Genomic DNA, 18,794 nt, shown 5'->3' on the forward strand with positions numbered 1-18,794 from the left:
AAGAGAGTGGCTTTCAAACTTTGGCATCACCAGAATCAACTGGAGAACTTGTTAAACCACAGATCATTAAGATCCGCCCCCCCTCCCCCCGATCCGGTTTCTGATTTGGTCTATCTGGGTTGAGCCTGAGAATCTGCATTTCAAATAAGTCTGCAGGCCAGGCCAATGCTGCCAGCCTAGAGGGCACTTCAAGGACTACCTGTGCCAAAATGTCAGTCCGTGAAGCTCTTGACTGTGAGGGCCAAACCTATATGGCTCCAGGTGTGACAGTATCTGCATTCAACAGGAGAAAATGCAACTTTCAAGGCCACCACCTGGTATAGTGGCTCTCAATCATGGCTCTGCTTTAAAATCAACTGGGGAAATTTTTTAAATTATCTATGTGCAAGTTCCATCTCAGATAATTAATTCAGAGTGTCCCCAATCCCACTGGTGACTTGTTTTGGGTTTTTTTTAGTTCCCTGGGTGGTTCTGAGCTAATTAGGGATGAGACCACTGAGCTTCCTTATGGAAGAGTTCTTAATCCTGATTCTTTATCAGAGTCATTTGGGAAACTTTAAAAAATCAGTCATACCAAGACCCCAGTCCAGGCCAATTTAAAGACACTCTTGTGAACAGTGGGTACTCTTGCATTTTAAAAGCTCTCTTGGGGCACCTGGGTGGCTCAGTTAAGCGTCTGACTCTTAGTTTTGGCTCAGGTCATGATCTCATGGATCATGAGTTCAAGCCCCGCATCAGGCTCTGTGCTGACCGTGTGGAGCCTGCTTGGGATTCTCCCTCTCTCCCTCTCTCTCTCTGCCCTCCCCACTGCCATCTCCTCCAGTCTCTCTCAAAATAAATAAATGAACTTAAAAAAAAAAGCTCTCTGGGGCGCCTGGGTGGCGCAGTCGGTTAAGCGTCCGACTTCAGCCAGGTCACGATCTCGCGGTCCGTGAGTTCGAGCCCCGCGTCGGGCTCTGGGCTGATGGCTCAGAGCCTGGAGCCTGTTTCCGATTCTGTGTCTCCCTCTCTCTCTGCCCCTCCCCCGTTCATGCTCTGTCTCTCTCTGTCCCAAAAATAAATAAACGTTGAAAAAAAAAATTAAAAAAAAAAAAAGCTCTCTTGGTGATTCTAGAGTACAACCAGGGTAGAGAACTCCTATTTTGTGGGGATCTCCATTTGGTTCACCCACTCACCTTTAGAAGTGACTCCCAATCTTAGATGTGCACCCCTGTCATTTTTGGCACTTAAAAGAAATAGCACCCTTGAAGACTGTGATCTAGTAGGTCCAAATGGAAATCAGACCTGAGTGCTTAAAGAATATGAAAAGCCACCTGTGTGCACACACACCCAGGCACGGATGTCAAGTTCAAATGTAGACCACTGATAGGGAGACTCATCCAAGGTGTAAATACTAACCGAGTCCAATCTACAAGCCACGACTGCAAGAAACAGAGCTTTCAAGTCACTTTACCTTTCGAGCACTTTTCCATGTCCTCTGAAGACTGTAACCATATTGGAACACGGGTCTCACCACCACAAGAAAATGATAAATTGCTTCCAGTTTGAATTGAATTCTGCTTTGATATACTGCTACGCTGTTGCACAGATGACAAAAGCACATTATAAATGAAAACAGAGCCCAGTGAGAACACTTTAGGGTAAAGGACAACAAAGTAAGCTAGTCGCTAATGGAAGCCATCTGCCTGTAATGGGGAAGAAGCTTCCACAAAGCGCTCCACTAGAGACTTTAAGCTCTGGCTGTCACCTCAGCCTGGCCAAACCATGCTGTCGTGCCTTGGACTGTGGTCCTTAATTTCTTCTTCTGTCAAATGATAATCATGACAAAATAATAGCATAAATGTTGGGAAATTTTGTAATCCTGTACGGCTATAAACATACTTACTGCATTTTACAAGCAGATAAGAAAATCAAAGTCAAAATGGTCAAGGGAAATCTGGAAGAATCAGGACTATTAAATCCCTCCTTATGTGCTATTCTTCAGTTACTGTCCCAGAGATAACGGATACTCCTCGGACCCTGAGTCTGACCAACTGGAGAAACAGATTTCTCCCCACAAGCTGTTCTTCCTTTAGTCAGAGCCCCCCATTTGGGACACCCCCACACAAAGCCACTCCCTTCCTTTAAATTACCTTCCTACTTGAAATGGAGTCTAAGACACCAGACGCAGAGTCTGTGACCGTGGATCCTTGGAAATAGTGATTAACGTCATGTGGAAACATGGCGATTTCATTCTGACGATACATTCTGTGGTGGCGGAGTTTAGATACCCACTCATCAAAGATTTCTTCTGACTTTACCTAAATGATATTAAATTGAAAGAGGGAAACAAGAGCGTCACTCACTCAAAGAAGCAATTATTCATCAAATTGAGACACCCTCTGTTTTCATGTTGGCACATGGAGAAATGTAGAAATATCAGTTTGTTGATTTAGTTTATATGTACGTGATTTATAGGAGCAAGTTTGAGGAGGAAATGGAGAATAAAAATGATCAAAACCTTCACTTAGGCTTTCAATGAAAGGGCCCAATTGTTATGCTATTATTACAAAAGCAAAACATTACTACTTATATTAAACAAATCAACTAGAATTCATATTTATCTGTCTCTTTTTTTTTTTTTTTAATTTTTTTTTCAACGTTTATTTATTTTTGGGACAGAGAGAGACAGAGCATGAACGGGGGAGGGGCAGAGAGAGAGGGAGACACAGAATCGGAAACAGGCTCCAGGCTCTGAGCCATCAGCCCAGAGCCTGACGCGGGGCTCGAACTCCCGGACCGCGAGATCGTGACCTGGCTGAAGTCGGACGCTTAACCGACTGCGCCACCCAGGCACCCCATATTTATCTGTCTCTTAAAGCATTTCCAAGTTCACATGTCCCCACTCCTCGTATTCTTACTGAAGACACTAGCACTTTTATAATTCAGACTTTTCAAATCAATCTTCTCTGAACTGGAGCAAATTTGTAGATTCCTCCTAAAATATTTAACTTGTTAACCTTCTCTGACAAAGAATACATTGCTCAGGAATGCGAAGGTTATTTTGAAACACATTTCTTCTGTCCTTGGAAATAGAAAAAAAAATCTGGAAAAGTATTATTGGTGATTTCCGAGATTTTTCAAACACACCTACACAAACATTTAGCCATTTTCTCCATAAATGAGTATCTATCAAAGTTTACTTCCCACGAAGAATAATGTTTATAACTAGCAACTTTTATTATAAAGTATTTCATAAAAGCACTAAACAGAATGTAAGAAGCACCTATACAGTAGATATTTCTTAGTAGTTAATGCTTTGTGTGTATAAGGGTATATTAGTATTTTCAAAATGAAAAATGATAAATATCTATATATTAGAACAGAGACTCATGAAGTGGCAACTTAAAAATCACCCAAAAGGATGCATGGTAGGTTAACTTCCAAAAAGAAAAATCCAGGTCAATCTGTTAAAATCATCACTAATGCTACTGCTGAGAGCAAGGATGTGGAAAGAAATGTCAGCAGCCATCACTCATTTAGGAAATGTTATGTCGGCTCTTAGGTTTATTGTGTTGATTAGAAGTACACACAAGACTTAAAACCCCTCCAGGTGCTTACTGAATAGATCACTTATAAGAAAAAGCAAAACAGACTTAGATCTTTTTGTCTCCCCCTAAATTATGTTCTCAAAATGTATTTCATTTCCCAGATGTGGTTACAGCAGGAATTTTACAGGAATCTTCTGTCATCCTTTGCACTGATCTGCTCTTAGAGGCCCTTAAAAAATCGGCACCCAAAGTATTCATCTTGGCTCATTTTTTATAGGTTAAATGAGGCAGAATAAAAGTACTTTATTAAATAACTGTTCAGGGTTCTGTTCCAAACTCACAAGTAGTTATAGGACTGTAGGGAGACACCCACTTAACCTCTCAGCCGCCCAGACTCTTCATCTATAAAAATAACAAAATGGGACTGGATGGCCACCATTTAAAAACTGCCAGACTCGGGGCACCTGGGTGGCTCGGTCGGCTGAGCGTCTGACTTCGGCTCAGGTCATGATCTCGCGGTCCGTGGGTTCAAGCCCCGTGTCGGGCTCTGTGCTGACTGCTCAGAGCCTGGAGCCTGTTTCAGATTCTGTGTCTCCCTCTCTCTCTGTCCCTCCCCTGTTCATGCTCTGTCTCTCTGTGTCTCAAAAATAAATAAACGTTAAAAAAAAAAAATTAAAAAAAAAAAAAACAACTGCCAGACTCTGAGGCTATTAAGGAAGACCCTCAGATGACCACACATATCCACACTAAAACTCACAGCTGATGGTCAAACAAATGAACAAGAAATACGAACAGAACTTAAAGTGAATCAACACAGAGAAATATTAAACTGTATTTATCATGATATCAGTATTCAATGTTATTTTAAGGCACTCTGGTTCTTTAAAAATTAGGAATTCATCATTACTTTTATTCTGTTAACTAGAATAAGTGGATGAACAAGAACCACTTAATTCCTGACCATGTCATAACAGTAGTAAGAGTCACTGGAAGTACGTGGAGAAACTGAAACTATTCTAGAGGAGAATGATCTTTGGAACAGGGGGTGAGTGGGATATTCTTTCTTAATTTTTTTTTCCAGTCATTCTCAACCAAGGAACATTTGGCAACGGGAGACTTTTTCTGGCTGTTATAATTGAATGGGGCTTGTTACCAATATCTAGTGGGTAGAGGCGAAGGATGCCCCTCAACATCCTATAATACACAGGACAGGCCCCACAGCAAAACCCTCTCCAGCCCATGATGTCAGTAGTGTCAAGGGTGAGAAACCCTCCTTTACACAAGTAACTAGGGGCTAAGGCTAGGAAACAGTATAGATTTGACCATCCTGTGCAGTCAATCAAGCACCTGTCTTATGCATAGGTTGGCATAAGCACCACATATATGCTATGGGAAGAGTATGGGGCATCTTAAGACGTGGAACTCATCATCTCATGCTTTCATTTTTCCATCCCCCAGCTCTAATTCCCAATATTCCAAGTAATTTGCACAAGTAACAAAAGAGTCTTAATATCTTCTCAATTAATTCCTAACATTCGGGTACCACCTAATAATTATACACAAAAACTAAACCTATTGAGCTTACTGAAGGCTGGGCATTATGCCAAGTTTCCTACATGCAGCCTTTTCTACATGGGCACTATAATAATTCCCATTCTGGGGAAGGGTGGTGAGGAAACGGAGACTTTCAGGGATTATAAAATGTGCCAAAGGCCAACAGCTAGTAAGTAGCCAGGTCCAGATCTGGTTCAGAAGCTCTTATATTATGCTTAGAACCATCTACACCAGCTGTAGGGGACAGGGCAGAAGATGGTAGTTAAGCAGCTTTCAGAGGTCCTACTTGGAAGCCCATACTCAAGGAGAAAAGTTCCTGACATCCGCTGTAGAATGAGAATTTTAATTAGCTGAAGTGGTAAGACTAAATATTCAATATGGTGTTTCAGGGAACGTACATTAACCTTTGGTAAATGGTTCTTCACTAAAGTAGGTATAATCTGGGGGAAGGAGGGGTTATTTGGAAACATGAAGATTTTTTTTATTATTGATTGTTGTCACAATCATGGTATGTATGTGGGGGGGATACGTAGGGGATAGGGGACAAAGATGCTAAACCTTTGGCAGTGTGAGAGACAGTCCTGCACAATGAAGAACCGTCCCATTTAAGATCAATAGCATCTGTTAAAAATACTCTCACAGTGAAGATCTTCTACACGTTGGTTGGATCATTTGAAATATTCAAAAGCCATCACCAACAGTACTATAACTGACATCCCTTTGCAACACAAAGAAACTGTGCAGTAGGAGGTAGCATCTGGGAAGCAATCTCACCTTCAGATGGTAGATGTGCTCTTCGGTATCCAGATCTATGCATTTTGATGACTTCTTCACAGACATCACTGAGAGCCCAACGTCAATGCAGCCATGAAGCTTCTCTCTCTCTATCTGCCGAGACGCGGAGAGGGCCACTTGAGGTTTGTGGTGTTAAAAACAGTAGTAACATCCCTGATGTTCCTTTCCTCTAGCCTCACTTTCAACATCCACTAATATAAGTATAATAACTATGACTTATCAAGCATCTGGTGTGAACCAGTACTGAATTAAGTGCTGCACATGCATGATCCGTTTTAGTCTCTGAGGGGTTCGGTAACAAGTGGCTTGCACAGCCAGTGAGTGAGAAAGCGAGAAAGTAAGTGACTGACTCCCACAGCAATGGATTCACCAGTTAGCTGTACTGCCTTCCACAGAATTAGTTTCTAGTATCTAAATTGATTTGGAAGTGATTTAAAAAGAGGAGTAAAGGCAGAAAGCTAAGACAGGCCACTGTGGGTGAGGCATTTTCTACAAATTTTCTACAAGCAGCCCTACAAGACAAGAACTCGAGGAGTTAAGGGAAGTGAGAAAGAAGAGAGAAGTGCTGGGTGAGAGAAGGACCCTCACAAGGGGCAGGACCAACAGTCATTCCAGCCCTCCGGGGCTATCTGCCTAGTGTTAACACAACAGGGAAATTCACATCACCTTCATCAAGGGCCTTCTCCACCAAACCCCCTTGGTCACTGTAAGAGTGGGAGTGATACTTGTTGTATGTTTTGCTCCGGTTATCTCAGGGGGAAACATGTTTTCCCACCCAAACAACCCCTCAGCCCAAACCTAAGACCAGAAAAGACCCCTGGATGTGCAGTTAGGTGTGGAGAGGAGACCTTCACCCTTCACTTGGTGGACAAACTGAGCCCACCCAAAACCCAGGGCCGGGACACCGTGGAGCACACACCTCTGGTCCATGTGAAAGAACTATTCCTCCCTATGGTTTCCAGTTCAGAAAAAGGCCATCCCCAAATGTGTATGATTTCATCCATGCGGTGACAACAATTAGCCCTGCAGAGTACTTTTATAACATATTTGATTAATAAGAAGACTTACATCGGTTTGGCTCTTGGCATATTTCAAGATTCCTTTGTCCAGATAGAAAAATCTCTGTGGGGAAGAAAGTAAAATTCACTAAGATGTTCCATTTAAAGATCCATCCTTCCCTGGGTCCCAATTTTCAACTTCAAATTAAAGGCAAGTGCCTGAGAATCGACTAAGTACAGCACCTAAGTACTGATGAGGGCAATGTGGGAGCAAATAAAGGTAATGTCAAGGCCAATGTCTTACCTTGTGCCAGCCTTTCAAGGGCCATTTCCTCTTTTTCAGCAAGAATCCTTTCTGCATGGGCGGCTCCTGGGTGTAACTCATCTCTCCTCTCAGCCCTTCCACCACCTCCCAGCTGTCCTGTTCCAATAAAACGGCTCGTGTTTAAATGGCTACCTTTAAAAATAATAACCATGTTCAGAAGCACTGTGTCCTAGTGGGAAATCCATCCAAGATGGTGAGCTTGGCTGGGTTTGTTGGGGAGAATAAGTTAAAATTTAATTTTCATACAGGTCCTAGACTTCATGGATTTAACACTGTAATTTAATGGCATCAAATTTGATTTTTTTTTTTTCAAAAAAAAAAACATTGCCTAGAAGGGAATGTTTCTCTCTCTTTTGGTGCTTGAACACAGCTAATGGTAAAGCTTTCACTCTAAATTCTATTTTGGTTACCTTTGACATCATCACACATTTACTGTTTACTCGCCACGAGACTTCAGTCTGAATTTTAACCAAAAGCTACATAAGTCAGGTGGGAATATGAGGAAACTGGCTTAAGAACTGGCTGAAAAGTATGAGATGGAATGCAAGTTGGTAAACATAACAATTTGGTTGAAATGATGATTCAGTTGCAAGCTAATCTCTTCAAATTCCAGATATTTAAATATTGGAAATTGTAAAGCATCAAAAAGGTGTCTATGAAACAAGCATTTTTACCCTTTGTTCCCAGAAATGTCCTCCACACCCTTCTTTTGTTTCAAAAACTTTTGGGGGGAGGGCAATTTTTGCTCTACTGAGCTGTTTGTAATTTTGAAGAGATACAAACAGTTATTACAACCAATCTTCTGTTGTTGGCTATCTAGGTTGTGTCAACTAATTGACTGAAAAAGCATTTAAAAGGGAAACACTAAAGAAAAACACTAAAGTTTCTGAAAATTTATTTTTAAATGCTTAAAAATGCACAAACTATTGCAAAACTACCAAGATAGACCAAAACTGACAATACTTTAGAGGCTGAGATAATGGATTTTTATTTTACTAATGGATTAGCATACATGAAATGTACAGATATTAAGAGTACAGCCTGATGACCTTCAACACCTCTACCATCAGTAACTACCATCCAGATCAGTCAGAAACATTTCCAACACAGGATAAATAAGTTTGGACGAACATGTCCTTCCCCAAACCCTCCAGCTTTTCTCAGATATTACTGGCCTATAACACACGTAAGTTGAAAGTATACAATGTGATGAATTGATACACCTCCATCCTCCCCATCACTACCACATTTGGGGGGGGGGGCAGTGATAACATTCCAGATCTACTTTCTTAACTCTCAAGTATATAATATGGCATCGTTCATTACAGCCACCATACTGTACATTAGATCCCCCAGGATTTATTCGTCTTAGGGCCAGGAGTCTGTACCATTTGACTAGCATTTTCCCAGTCCCACCCCTTCCCACCCCTGTGAGAGACCATTCTACTCTCTCTTTCCAAGAGTTCAGCTTTCTTAGACTCTGTATATAAGTGGCAATACACAGTATTTGTCTTTCTCTGACTTATTTCACTTAGCATTATGCCCTCAATGTCCACCCATATTTTTGCAAAGGGCAGGATTTCCTTTGTTTTAACGGCTGAATGATATTCCCCTCTTGTTTGTGTAACTTATTTTTTTTTAATCCATTCATCCACTGATGGACACTTAGGTTGTTTCCTTGTTTTGGCTACTGTGCATAAAGCTGTAATGAACGTGGGGTGCAAATATCTCTCTTCAAAAAACAAACCTGTTCTTTTGGCTAAGATTTCATGTTGACTAACTTGCTCTTCATCAAATCTCCGGACTGTAGGCAAGGATTACAGGTAGAGGCCAGAGGAATCAGGGGATGCGACAGTAAGTCTGGACCGGAACCAGGCAGCAGAAGTATTATGATTCAAGTCTCAGGGAACAGTCTAATGGGAGGCCACGGGAACCACACGGGGTCCTGGGTGCTCTGGCTCATTTTCTGTATTGTCAAGTTCAACACGTGGGAAACACCTGATAACAGGAACACTCCTCTATTTTAGCCAGTGAACTCTTTATATAACAATCTTGGCAGATCTGCCTTATATCTGATTGCACTTTACAGTTAAAAGGTACAGTTAAAGGTACATTCCAGACTTTTGAAATGTGGTAGTGGCATCCCAAGATCTGGAGTTGTAAAAGGGAATTCTTCAATGGAAAAAAAGCAAAGCTTATCTTTAGTTCTTAAATTAGAGGACTTTTTCAGAAAGGTAGTGATGTCAAATGAGATTTCTTTATAGCATTACCAATTATTCAAGGTCAGTTATATCCAGACAATAAATGGAGAATTCATATTATTAAGCTTTGAGAAGCCACATGCACACACGTGCAGGTGCACACACACACACACACACACACACACACACACACAACTTCTGTTCACATGTATTTCAGCTTAAAAAGCCATTCCTCAATATTTAAAAATGTTAATGAATTTTTAAGGTTAAGTTAAAAATTCTACCTCCTTTAGGAAGCCTTCTTCAAAGGAAAGTAGTATTTCATCCTAGAAACTCCATCAGCATTCCATCTTACTTTTCCAATGGTTCAGTGCTTACTTATGATAGTATATGTGAAATTTTATCATCCCTACTAGACAACAGACTCCTAAAGGGTGTCAAATGTCTGGTTCACTTCTGATTTCTTCACAATGCCTGACCTGCTGTCCTGTGAATAATATGCTTCTGATCGGCAAATAAGTAAACTTGGTCTTGGAATAACACTGCACACAGATTTATGTTCCTGGAATATCAAATACTGGTATGCATTTGAAATGTGCCCAGTATCTTTGGGCCAAATGACTATTTACAAATTAAATACAGCACATTCATATTTGTGAAACAGGGTGTATGTGTGCGTTATCATTGTGAAATGAAAATCCATGGCTCAAAACCTTTTGGAAAGTACTCTAAGGGGGACTAGGTCCTTTCGATTTGTTTTAAGATACCCAAGCAGAAGGCAACATGCAGTGATAATACTAGACAATCACGCGCATCTGCTCAACACATTCAGTTGTGCAGAATGCAAATGCCGAGAGGGATTAGACGTTTATTGCATGCTTTACAAAACTGAAAAAAAAAAAACGGAATGAGATCATATCTGTAGTTGAAAGAAAAACAAGAATTAAATTTCAAAAATGTTTCAAGGATTCATGTTAGAACTAGATCTCTCCTAAATTCTTCAGACATAATACATTCCTGCCAATGAGCCAACGTGGAGGGCAGGGAATTATACTGCATTTGTTGGCATTTAAAGTAAATAAGCCAGAAAGGGTTTTCATTTATTCTAAACCAAGTATCATCTTTTTTCCTCACTTTATTTCTACCTGGGCTCAGAACTTAAAACTCTTACCAGGTTGGAAAAGCCAGATTTAAAGTATTTAAGAAAGTGAAGACTCTTCTTGACTGAGGAAGAAAGCTCTGTAGCCAACTCCTTTTCTGGGCTTGCCATCCAACTCCTCCCCTCCCAACTTCCCTGTCTGTCACTGTCCTTGAGTCATGCTGAAACCTGAGAGCCAACACGCAGCCAGCCTTCTCAGCGGGCGGGGGTGGGGAGGACAATACTCTCCCCTCTGCGGCTGCTGGAATCATGGGGGCACTTTTAGTTATCATGGTATCTCTGGTCTAATGGCCGAGATCCAGGAATGGTAAATGTCCCACAATGCCTCAGTCTTTTAGACAATGAAAAAGCTGTCCCACTCAAGACTTTCCAAAGTGCCAGTGGACATTTTTGTTGGTGAAACCAGTTTATAATTACTTGAGCACAGAACTTGACTCTGTCTCACATCCATACCAAAGTATTTCTGCATGGTTTTTATACACTTAGAATTCTTGGTGATGCAACTACCAGATAACTGAGGGAAGACTATATTTCCTTCTGTCTGAGACTTTAACAAGCATCACACGCCATTTTGGAGAATTGTGTCACTGAAGGCGATGCCACTTGTGGTATTTAAGTTATTAGCACAACACACCTGTATGGGTCTGCATCAGTAGCTGCCACATTTTATATACATGTATATCTGACCACATCATTGTATGTATCTTCTAGTATAATCATACGGGGGCTTCCATACCTTAAAATAAATATTTTAGTATGAACCACTTTGAGCTTTCCATTATATTAATATTTTCAAAATTATGTGTGCAGATGTTAATAAATTAATAACATAATTTAATAATAAATTTCATTTGAGGGGAGTAAAGGGGTTATTAAAATAATGGTCATAATAAGGGGACATTGTTTTGGTGGAATTAAGAACCACTGTTAAACCTGACACAAATTCTATGAGAAGAAACGCCAGGCCAGGACATGGCATAGTGAAATGGCTTTGCAAATGGGAGGGCTTAATTTCTCATAAATAAGTACAATTGGTTTTATCCTCAAAATGTTTATCTTCTGTGTCTCTTCTGTGTCCCTTCTGTTCCCTAGGCACCACCCTGACCCAGGCCCTCATCCAACATGGTTTCCCAAGGCTCTCCACTTCTATAATCATTTATGGGGCTCCATTATGCCCTACCCTCCATCCAATATAAAAATGAATGTAATGTAATGCTTGTCTTCGTTTCCACTTCTGTTGTACATTTATATTGTTCCAGCCTCCCAGAATCTTCTCTTGATCTTTTCCACCTATGCAAACGCTTCAAAATTTTAGCTCAGTTTCTGAAAGTTTCCTACATTATCCAAAACACATCAATCATATACTCCTGTAAATACAGTAGCAATATTACTGTCTGCTACCAGATAACTCAGGGTTTAATTAATTCATCATTTTTTTTCCACTTTTATCCCCAAGGATAAAAGTTTCTGAAATGGTTTCTCCTTGACCATCTTTTCAACTTGCTCTTTAAAACCCCAGCAATGAACTAAATACGCATAAATAAAAGAATTCTCCTGGGCTTATTAATTGTTGGGTTTTCAAACCAGGAAATGGATTAAGTTCTCAAGCCAAGTAAACAGTACTAGGTAGTTGGTTAACAAGGAAGAATTAAGTTGTATCCACACTTTAATATAGCCTGCCATTAAAATTTTTTTTAATGTTTATTTTTGACACAGAGAGAGACAGAGCATGAGTGGGGGAGGGGCAGAGAGAGAGGGAGACACAGAATCCAAAGCAGGCTCCAGGATCCAAGCTGTCAGCACAGAGCCTGATGCGGGACTCGAACTCACAGACCGCAAGATCATGACCTGAGCTGAAGTCGGATGCTCAGCCCACTGAGCCACCCAGGCGCCCCTATATCCTGCCATTTAAAACACAAAAGGGTAGTGCCTCAGGAAATACTATCAACCGGGTCTACTCTACTAACACAACACATAAATACAACAATATAAACAATAATAATATAAAATAGCTGGAGAACACTTTCTAGCTCCATGAAAGCAAGAACCTTTTCTATCTGGTTCACTACTAATAGGGCACAATAGATATGAACCAATATATTGAACAAATAAATGAAACACGATAACTAAATATATTAAGCATGTACTATCTGCCAGGTAATGTACTTACATTATTGCACTTAATCCTTGAAAGAGCCTGTGAGGTTGGATTAGTATCCTTATTTTTGGAACGTGGAAACTTTCGGAAATTTTTGGAATGAGGAAGAGAGCATCAGATAACTTCCCCAATGCTATAAAGCTACCAAGTAGTAAAGCCACCTGATTTCAGAACCTACATTTTTAACCATTCTGCTACCTTTTATAATATATTGCATATTCTGCTATAATTTAAATATATAAATTCTGATGATGTACCAGAGTAAATGCCAAGCAGTGGCCAAGATCCTGAAGCAATTTGAAGAGGTTAGGAAGCTTTGCCCTATGGATAGAAGACAAGCAAGTTCTGGGGTCCTGCTCAGAGCTACCACGTTTCCTATCCTATAGTCCCACCAAACTGGGGCAGGAAATCAGCCTGTACATTTTAACTCAGCCAATTCTTTGCATATTTTATATTTCGAACGTCTTCGCCATCTCCTTCTTAGCCTGCGAATTCTCACTTGCCCCAAACCTTCTCCTTAGGGCACAAATTCTCTCCCTCCTCAGCACTTACGCAAATCTCAAATGAGTCTCTCTTTGAGCCAGAAGAATGTGGGTTCTGTGAGGACAGGGACAGGGTCCTCTTTGTAGAGATCTCACTACTGGGGACATAGGGGTCCTGAATAAATGAGTCATTGATTGAATGAGTCTGAAGAACAAGGTGGGTATGAAAAGGGGCCAACAGAGCCCTCAGGGTGAGGGATTTTAATCATGTGTGCTGGAATGGGGTGAGCGGGTACTCAGGGCAGAAAAAAAAGCCAGGATGCCGGCTTCTCTGGACTAAAGGGACCAGGTGTCCTGAAGTGGCTGTTTGTGCTCCGCACACCTGGTGACCAGGAGTAGGATATGTACCTTGAGCTGAATGCAGCACAGGGTGGACTTGGGCCCCCGAAGATCAAGGTCCTGCTGACTTAGCCCAACACAGCTGAGCTGGATCTCCCGCCCTGGGGGTGTCAGGCTAAAAGCTCACCGAGAATACAAGGTAGAGAAATGTGACAGGGTCGGGGGGAGGGGGTGGAGCGGCTTCTTAAGGTTTTTGCTTCAGTTTAACTGAAGACAGTCTGGCACTGTCGTCCGGCATTAAATTCAGTCTCTTACTGAATGTCAAAAAAGTGCCAAATATAGAAAGCTGCTTTGTGGCTGGAAAGGCAGCTAAGCATTCATCCATGCTCACGCGCTGGCACAGTTCATTTCCATATTGCTGACTGCACGAGTTGAAAGCGCTCCCCCTCCCCCCGGGCACCCCTCCCCACAGCACAGCTGTCTCCACAGTGTACGTCTCCTCTGAAACTTTCAAGGGCTGGATTCTCTGCGCTGTCCTTGTAGTGATGTCAGAAATAGAAAATGCCTTAAAACTTCCATTCTTCCTGCAGCTGAAGACTGCTGCGGAAGGAAGTTTGGTGGCTGCCTCTCTCTATCTGGCATGACTGGGAAGTAGGCTGTTCTGATTATTTATTTAATCTGCTTATCCGGTTTTTAAAATTCACAAAGCAGTACCCAGCATTAAATCATATGGAGCATAATTTCACATGTCTTTAAGGACTCTAAGGGCATCTCTGATTTTGTGAAGCCTTGGGATCATCAATATCATCTTTTAGGACTGTACTGTGAACGTATGGAAATACCTGTCAATAGATTTCCAGTTAATATAATGACAGCTTTAACTGATGCCAGATCAATTCTGTATTTATATTTCAATCGCTGTGAGTTGGGGTTGTTACTTCTTGTCCAACTGTTTCTTCCTCAACTAAAAATTTTTGAGCACCAGCAAGCCTGATAGCAATAGCAATTAAAAGAACAAATTAGGGGTGCCTGGGTTAAGGGTCCAACTCATTCGGTCAAGTGTCCGACTTCAGCTCAGGTCACGATCTTGCGGTTTGTGAGTTCGAGCCCCGCACGGGCTCTGTGCTAACAGCTTGGAGCCTGGAGCCTGCTTCGGATTCTGTGTCTCCCTCTCTCTGCCCTTCCCCTGCTCATGCTCTCGCTTGCTCGCTCTCTCTCGCTCACTCGCTCTCAAAAATAAAAACATTTAAAAAAATTTTTTTTAAAAAGAATTAGTTGGGGTGGGATGATCTAATGCAGTGCTTCTCAAAGTGTAATGTGCATACCAATCACTGAAGATCTTGTCAAAATGCAGATGTCACGTCAGTAGGTCTGGGGCGAGTTCTGAGCTTCTACACCAGCACAGGTGAGACCCCTGCGGCTGGACCACAGGCCACTTAGAGTAGCCACACTCTAGGAGCCCAGGCTGTCTTGAAGAATTGGGGTTTCACTTGATAGGCTATGAGGGCCAAACCAGGACTAATGGGGTGAGAACTATAAGGCCCTGGATCCCACCTCTGCATCAAGGACAGATCATCCGATATCTAATAATTAGCACTATGAACAATAACAAAAGTGACACGGGCAGCTCTATGAAAGATCCAGTTCCCTAATCACTGGAGACCTCCATCAGAGGCTGGCAGAGGGACTACAGAAGGATTCCTAGACCAGGAAGGAGGTCAGAATAAATGAGCCATAAAATCCCTTCTAAATCTTGTATTACAAACTCATGTCATATAAAATGGGTACGAAGCCTCAGTTATTCAGAATGAAAGTTCTAAAAATCGGCTGTACAACACTATGCCAACAGTTAACAATATTGTCTTGTGCATGTAAAAACTTATTAAGATAGTAGATCTCTTGTTAAGTGTTCTTACCATAATAAATATATAATAGAAATGAAATAAAATAAAAATATTGACTGATAAAGCCTACTAAAAGCAAACAAAAAACCAGTAGCATTCACTTCTAACTAGTAACCTCAGGTATAATCCCTGATCTTAGGATCTAAGTGAGAAGGCTGAAGAAAAAGGGAAGGCTGAGCAGGGAAGAGCCCACTCAGAAGGCTACGCGGGGAATAGAGTCATGACCTGCCAATGGCCATGTCTTTCCTCTCCCTTCACCCCCAGAGACACAGCTCACCAACCCACACCTGGGCAGGTGAGGAACACCCAGATGACTTCAGTCTCCCAAATGTGTTAAGTCTTAATTACTTGGGTAGTCACAGACCAAAACACTGATGCCTTGATTTCTTAGATAATGGAGCATATGCACTCAGTCTTGGGGGTGAACTTTTGAGATAGCACAGGAGGTAAGAGAAAGGAAAGGAAGGTCATTGGCAGCAGATGACATGGACAAGGTGGAGAAAAAAAACATGTGAGCTGTCAGCTCTGTTGCTGACTCCACCTGAGGTCCAAATAAGAGAAAAAATCCATCTGTGCTAACCACTGATGGATTTATAATTAAAATAGTATTAATAAAAACCTTTAATGTATATATAAATATTATTTCTACCCCGTTGAGCACTCAGCAGTTACAGCTGCAATTACACTGGTAGTTTTTTAGGATCTTCAAGTAGATTTGTGGGTTATTAATATCTGTTAAATATCCCCCTAATTGTATGTAAGCCATTCAAGACTCTGGACAGCATCTTCTGTGCACTCTTTTCTCTGTAATGCTCTGCTCTGTCAATGAGGGCCTCTTGAGAGCTACAGTGACCATTAAAGATGGAGACACCCAACCCATAAATGTCACTGTGCTCTGGCTGTGCAGCCCACCAAAAGAGTGAGGCGATTTATCGTCACTATAGTAGTGATGATAGTAATACAAATAACAACTACTACTTGTTGAGAATCTTCTATGTGCCCCCAATGACTTTATAATGGAGGTATTATGACTCTTATTTTACAAATAAGGAAAATGAAGGGGCGCCTGGGTGGTTCAGTCAGTTAAGCACCTGACTTCGGCTCAGGTCATGATCTTGTGGTTCGTGAGTTCAAGTCCCACATCGGGCTCTGTGCGGACAGCTCAAGGCCTGGCGTCTTCTTCGGATTCTGGGTCTCCCTCTCTCTGCCCTCCCCCATTCACACTCTTTCTATCTCAAAAATAAATAAATATTAAAAAAAATTTTTTTAAAGAAAATGAAGCTCCAAAGCAGTCTACCCAACATTACAAACTATTAAGTGATAGACCCCATTTGTGGGCTGCAGACCACACGCAGAACCTCTCTGTTCAATGTCCACCCTGGATAAGATCACCTACAGTACATTAGAGTCCATCCAAGGCCACCTACTGCCCTGCCACTCCGGCCCCTCGCCCCCAGCGCTGCTACCTCGGGCAGAATCGGTCTATCTCTGGCAGCACGTTCCTGCGCTGAATAGGCACACATGTTAGCCAGTGAGGACAGAAAGACTCTGTCTACTCAAGGGACTCAAGAGTCTCTTTTGCGTTTTCTTTTTCAGGGTGCAGAAGTAATGATTTGTGTTCCCTCATAGAGTCATGGAACAGTTCTTCTAAACCTCCAAGTTGGAAAGAGAATGTGGAAGTCACCCACCCAGCTCTTTCATTTTAGAGACGAGGAATCTAAGATAAATGGTTTGCATAGGGCCACAAAAATGAGTGAAGGAAAAAAAAATTTAAAAAAAATTAAAAAAAAATTAAAAAAAAAATTAAAAAAAAAAAGGGGGCGCCTGGGTGGCGCAGTCGGTTAAGCGTCCGACTTCAGCCAGGTCACGATCTCGCGGTCCGGGAGTTCGAGCCCCACGTCGGGCTCTGGGCTGATGATGGCTCAGAGCCTGGAGCCTGTTTCCGATTCTGTGTCTCCCTCTCTCTCTCTGCCCCTCCCCCGTTCATGCTCTGTCTCTCTCTGTCCCAAAAATAAATAAACGTTGAAAAAAAAAATTAAAAAAAAAAAAAAATGAGTGAAGGACTTCTGAGGACCAGGATCAGTCTTCCAACTCCAACCTAGTGCTCTGCCCACCGCCCCTTTCTAAGAATTGCCTCCCTGCCTCAGTGGCAGACAGCCTCATGGAGGAGCCCCAGGGCTCACTCATCACACAGGAGTAGGTGCATGTGACGACCAGGAGAATCTCCCATACAGATTGCTAGGTGAATGGAACTTGGCCAGAGGCACAAAGGAGGGGAGTTGAATACCTTCCAGCATCATTTTAATACTTTATATTTTATACCTTTTCGTTAAAAAAAATCATAGTGTCTTTGGCATATCGTAGAGTGTCTGAGCCTGAAGAGAATCACAGACTGTATTCAGACATAACATTTTGCACCTCAGTTACAGGGCACACAACTCCTGAAGAAAACCCACCTCGTTGCTGGGTGGCGCTAGCTGATAACAGTGTTTTCTCTGACAAGTGTGCTCAAAACTGTTTTTTCAGAGCTAATTGAAATTTGCAATCAAAGTAGAGACACATTTTGGCTAACTAATGCGCATATAGTTTAGAATCATAGGAGTAAGCGCCAGAATAAACTCTTCCTGTCCTGATCCAAATCATCAGTGATTTTTTCCCCTCAGTCTGTAGAAGAATAACTGTTCTCATAACGAGAACCTAGCGACAGGATAAGATCCTGGAGAGCCTTATGACTCAAGGAAGGAAAGATTTTGCTGTTAAGTGAGTTATATTCTGGTTTATCGCTGACCTTCTATTTAATAGGGCAGTCTTCTACTCAAAGGTCTGAAGCTTAGCACCAGGTACTGGAGATTAAAAGATGTAAAACCAGTGCCAGCCCCTAAGAACTTAGCATATATTAAAAATAAAAAGATACCACGAAGCTGAAAACCTGAAAATGCTGAATGGGAGATTCCAAGAAATATGCTGTAGGAGTTCTTGAGCACAATCACACAAGCCAGACCCACCTTAGGCGGAGAGCTTGAGCTGGCGATCAAAGGAAAATGGACACAGAGTGAGGAGCACGGTTTCTGAGGCTGTCTTAACAACCGGGTGGCTTAGCACAAAAGCAATTTAGTCTCTCACAGTTCCAGAGCCAGAAGTCCAAAATTGAGGTATCAGCAGAGGTTCTAGAGCCCCAGGGGAGATTGCGTTTGTATTAGCTAAGGTTGGTATGATAAAATACCACAGATTTGGTAGAGGCTGGGAAATCCAAGATCAAGGTGCTGGTAGATTTGATTCCTGGTGAGAATCTTTTCTCTGGCTTGTAGACAACTGCCCTCTGGCTGTGTGCTCGCGTGGTCATGTGTGA

At 41.8% G+C, this 18,794-nt stretch overlaps 1 protein-coding gene across 6 annotated transcripts in view; it reads right to left on the reverse strand.

Annotated features, from left to right (window-relative positions):
- OSBPL3 (oxysterol binding protein like 3) overlaps positions 1–18,794 on the reverse strand; it is a 177,712-nt gene that overhangs the window by 61,425 nt on the left and 97,493 nt on the right. For all 6 annotated transcript variants that reach the window (XM_019825610.3, XM_006929256.5, XM_019825608.3 and 3 more), the window contains 5 exons: positions 7,182–7,298; positions 6,948–7,001; positions 5,859–5,972; positions 2,133–2,300; positions 1,454–1,577 (listed from right to left, as the gene is read on the reverse strand). In XM_019825610.3, coding sequence (XP_019681169.1) covers positions 1,454–1,577; positions 2,133–2,300; positions 5,859–5,972; positions 6,948–7,001; positions 7,182–7,298 — 577 coding nt within the window. The remainder of the gene's footprint in view (positions 1–1,453; positions 1,578–2,132; positions 2,301–5,858; positions 5,973–6,947; positions 7,002–7,181; positions 7,299–18,794) is intronic.

Source organism: Felis catus, chromosome A2, assembly GCF_018350175.1.
Source record: "Felis catus isolate Fca126 chromosome A2, F.catus_Fca126_mat1.0, whole genome shotgun sequence".
NCBI classification, from domain to species: domain Eukaryota; kingdom Metazoa; phylum Chordata; class Mammalia; order Carnivora; family Felidae; genus Felis; species Felis catus.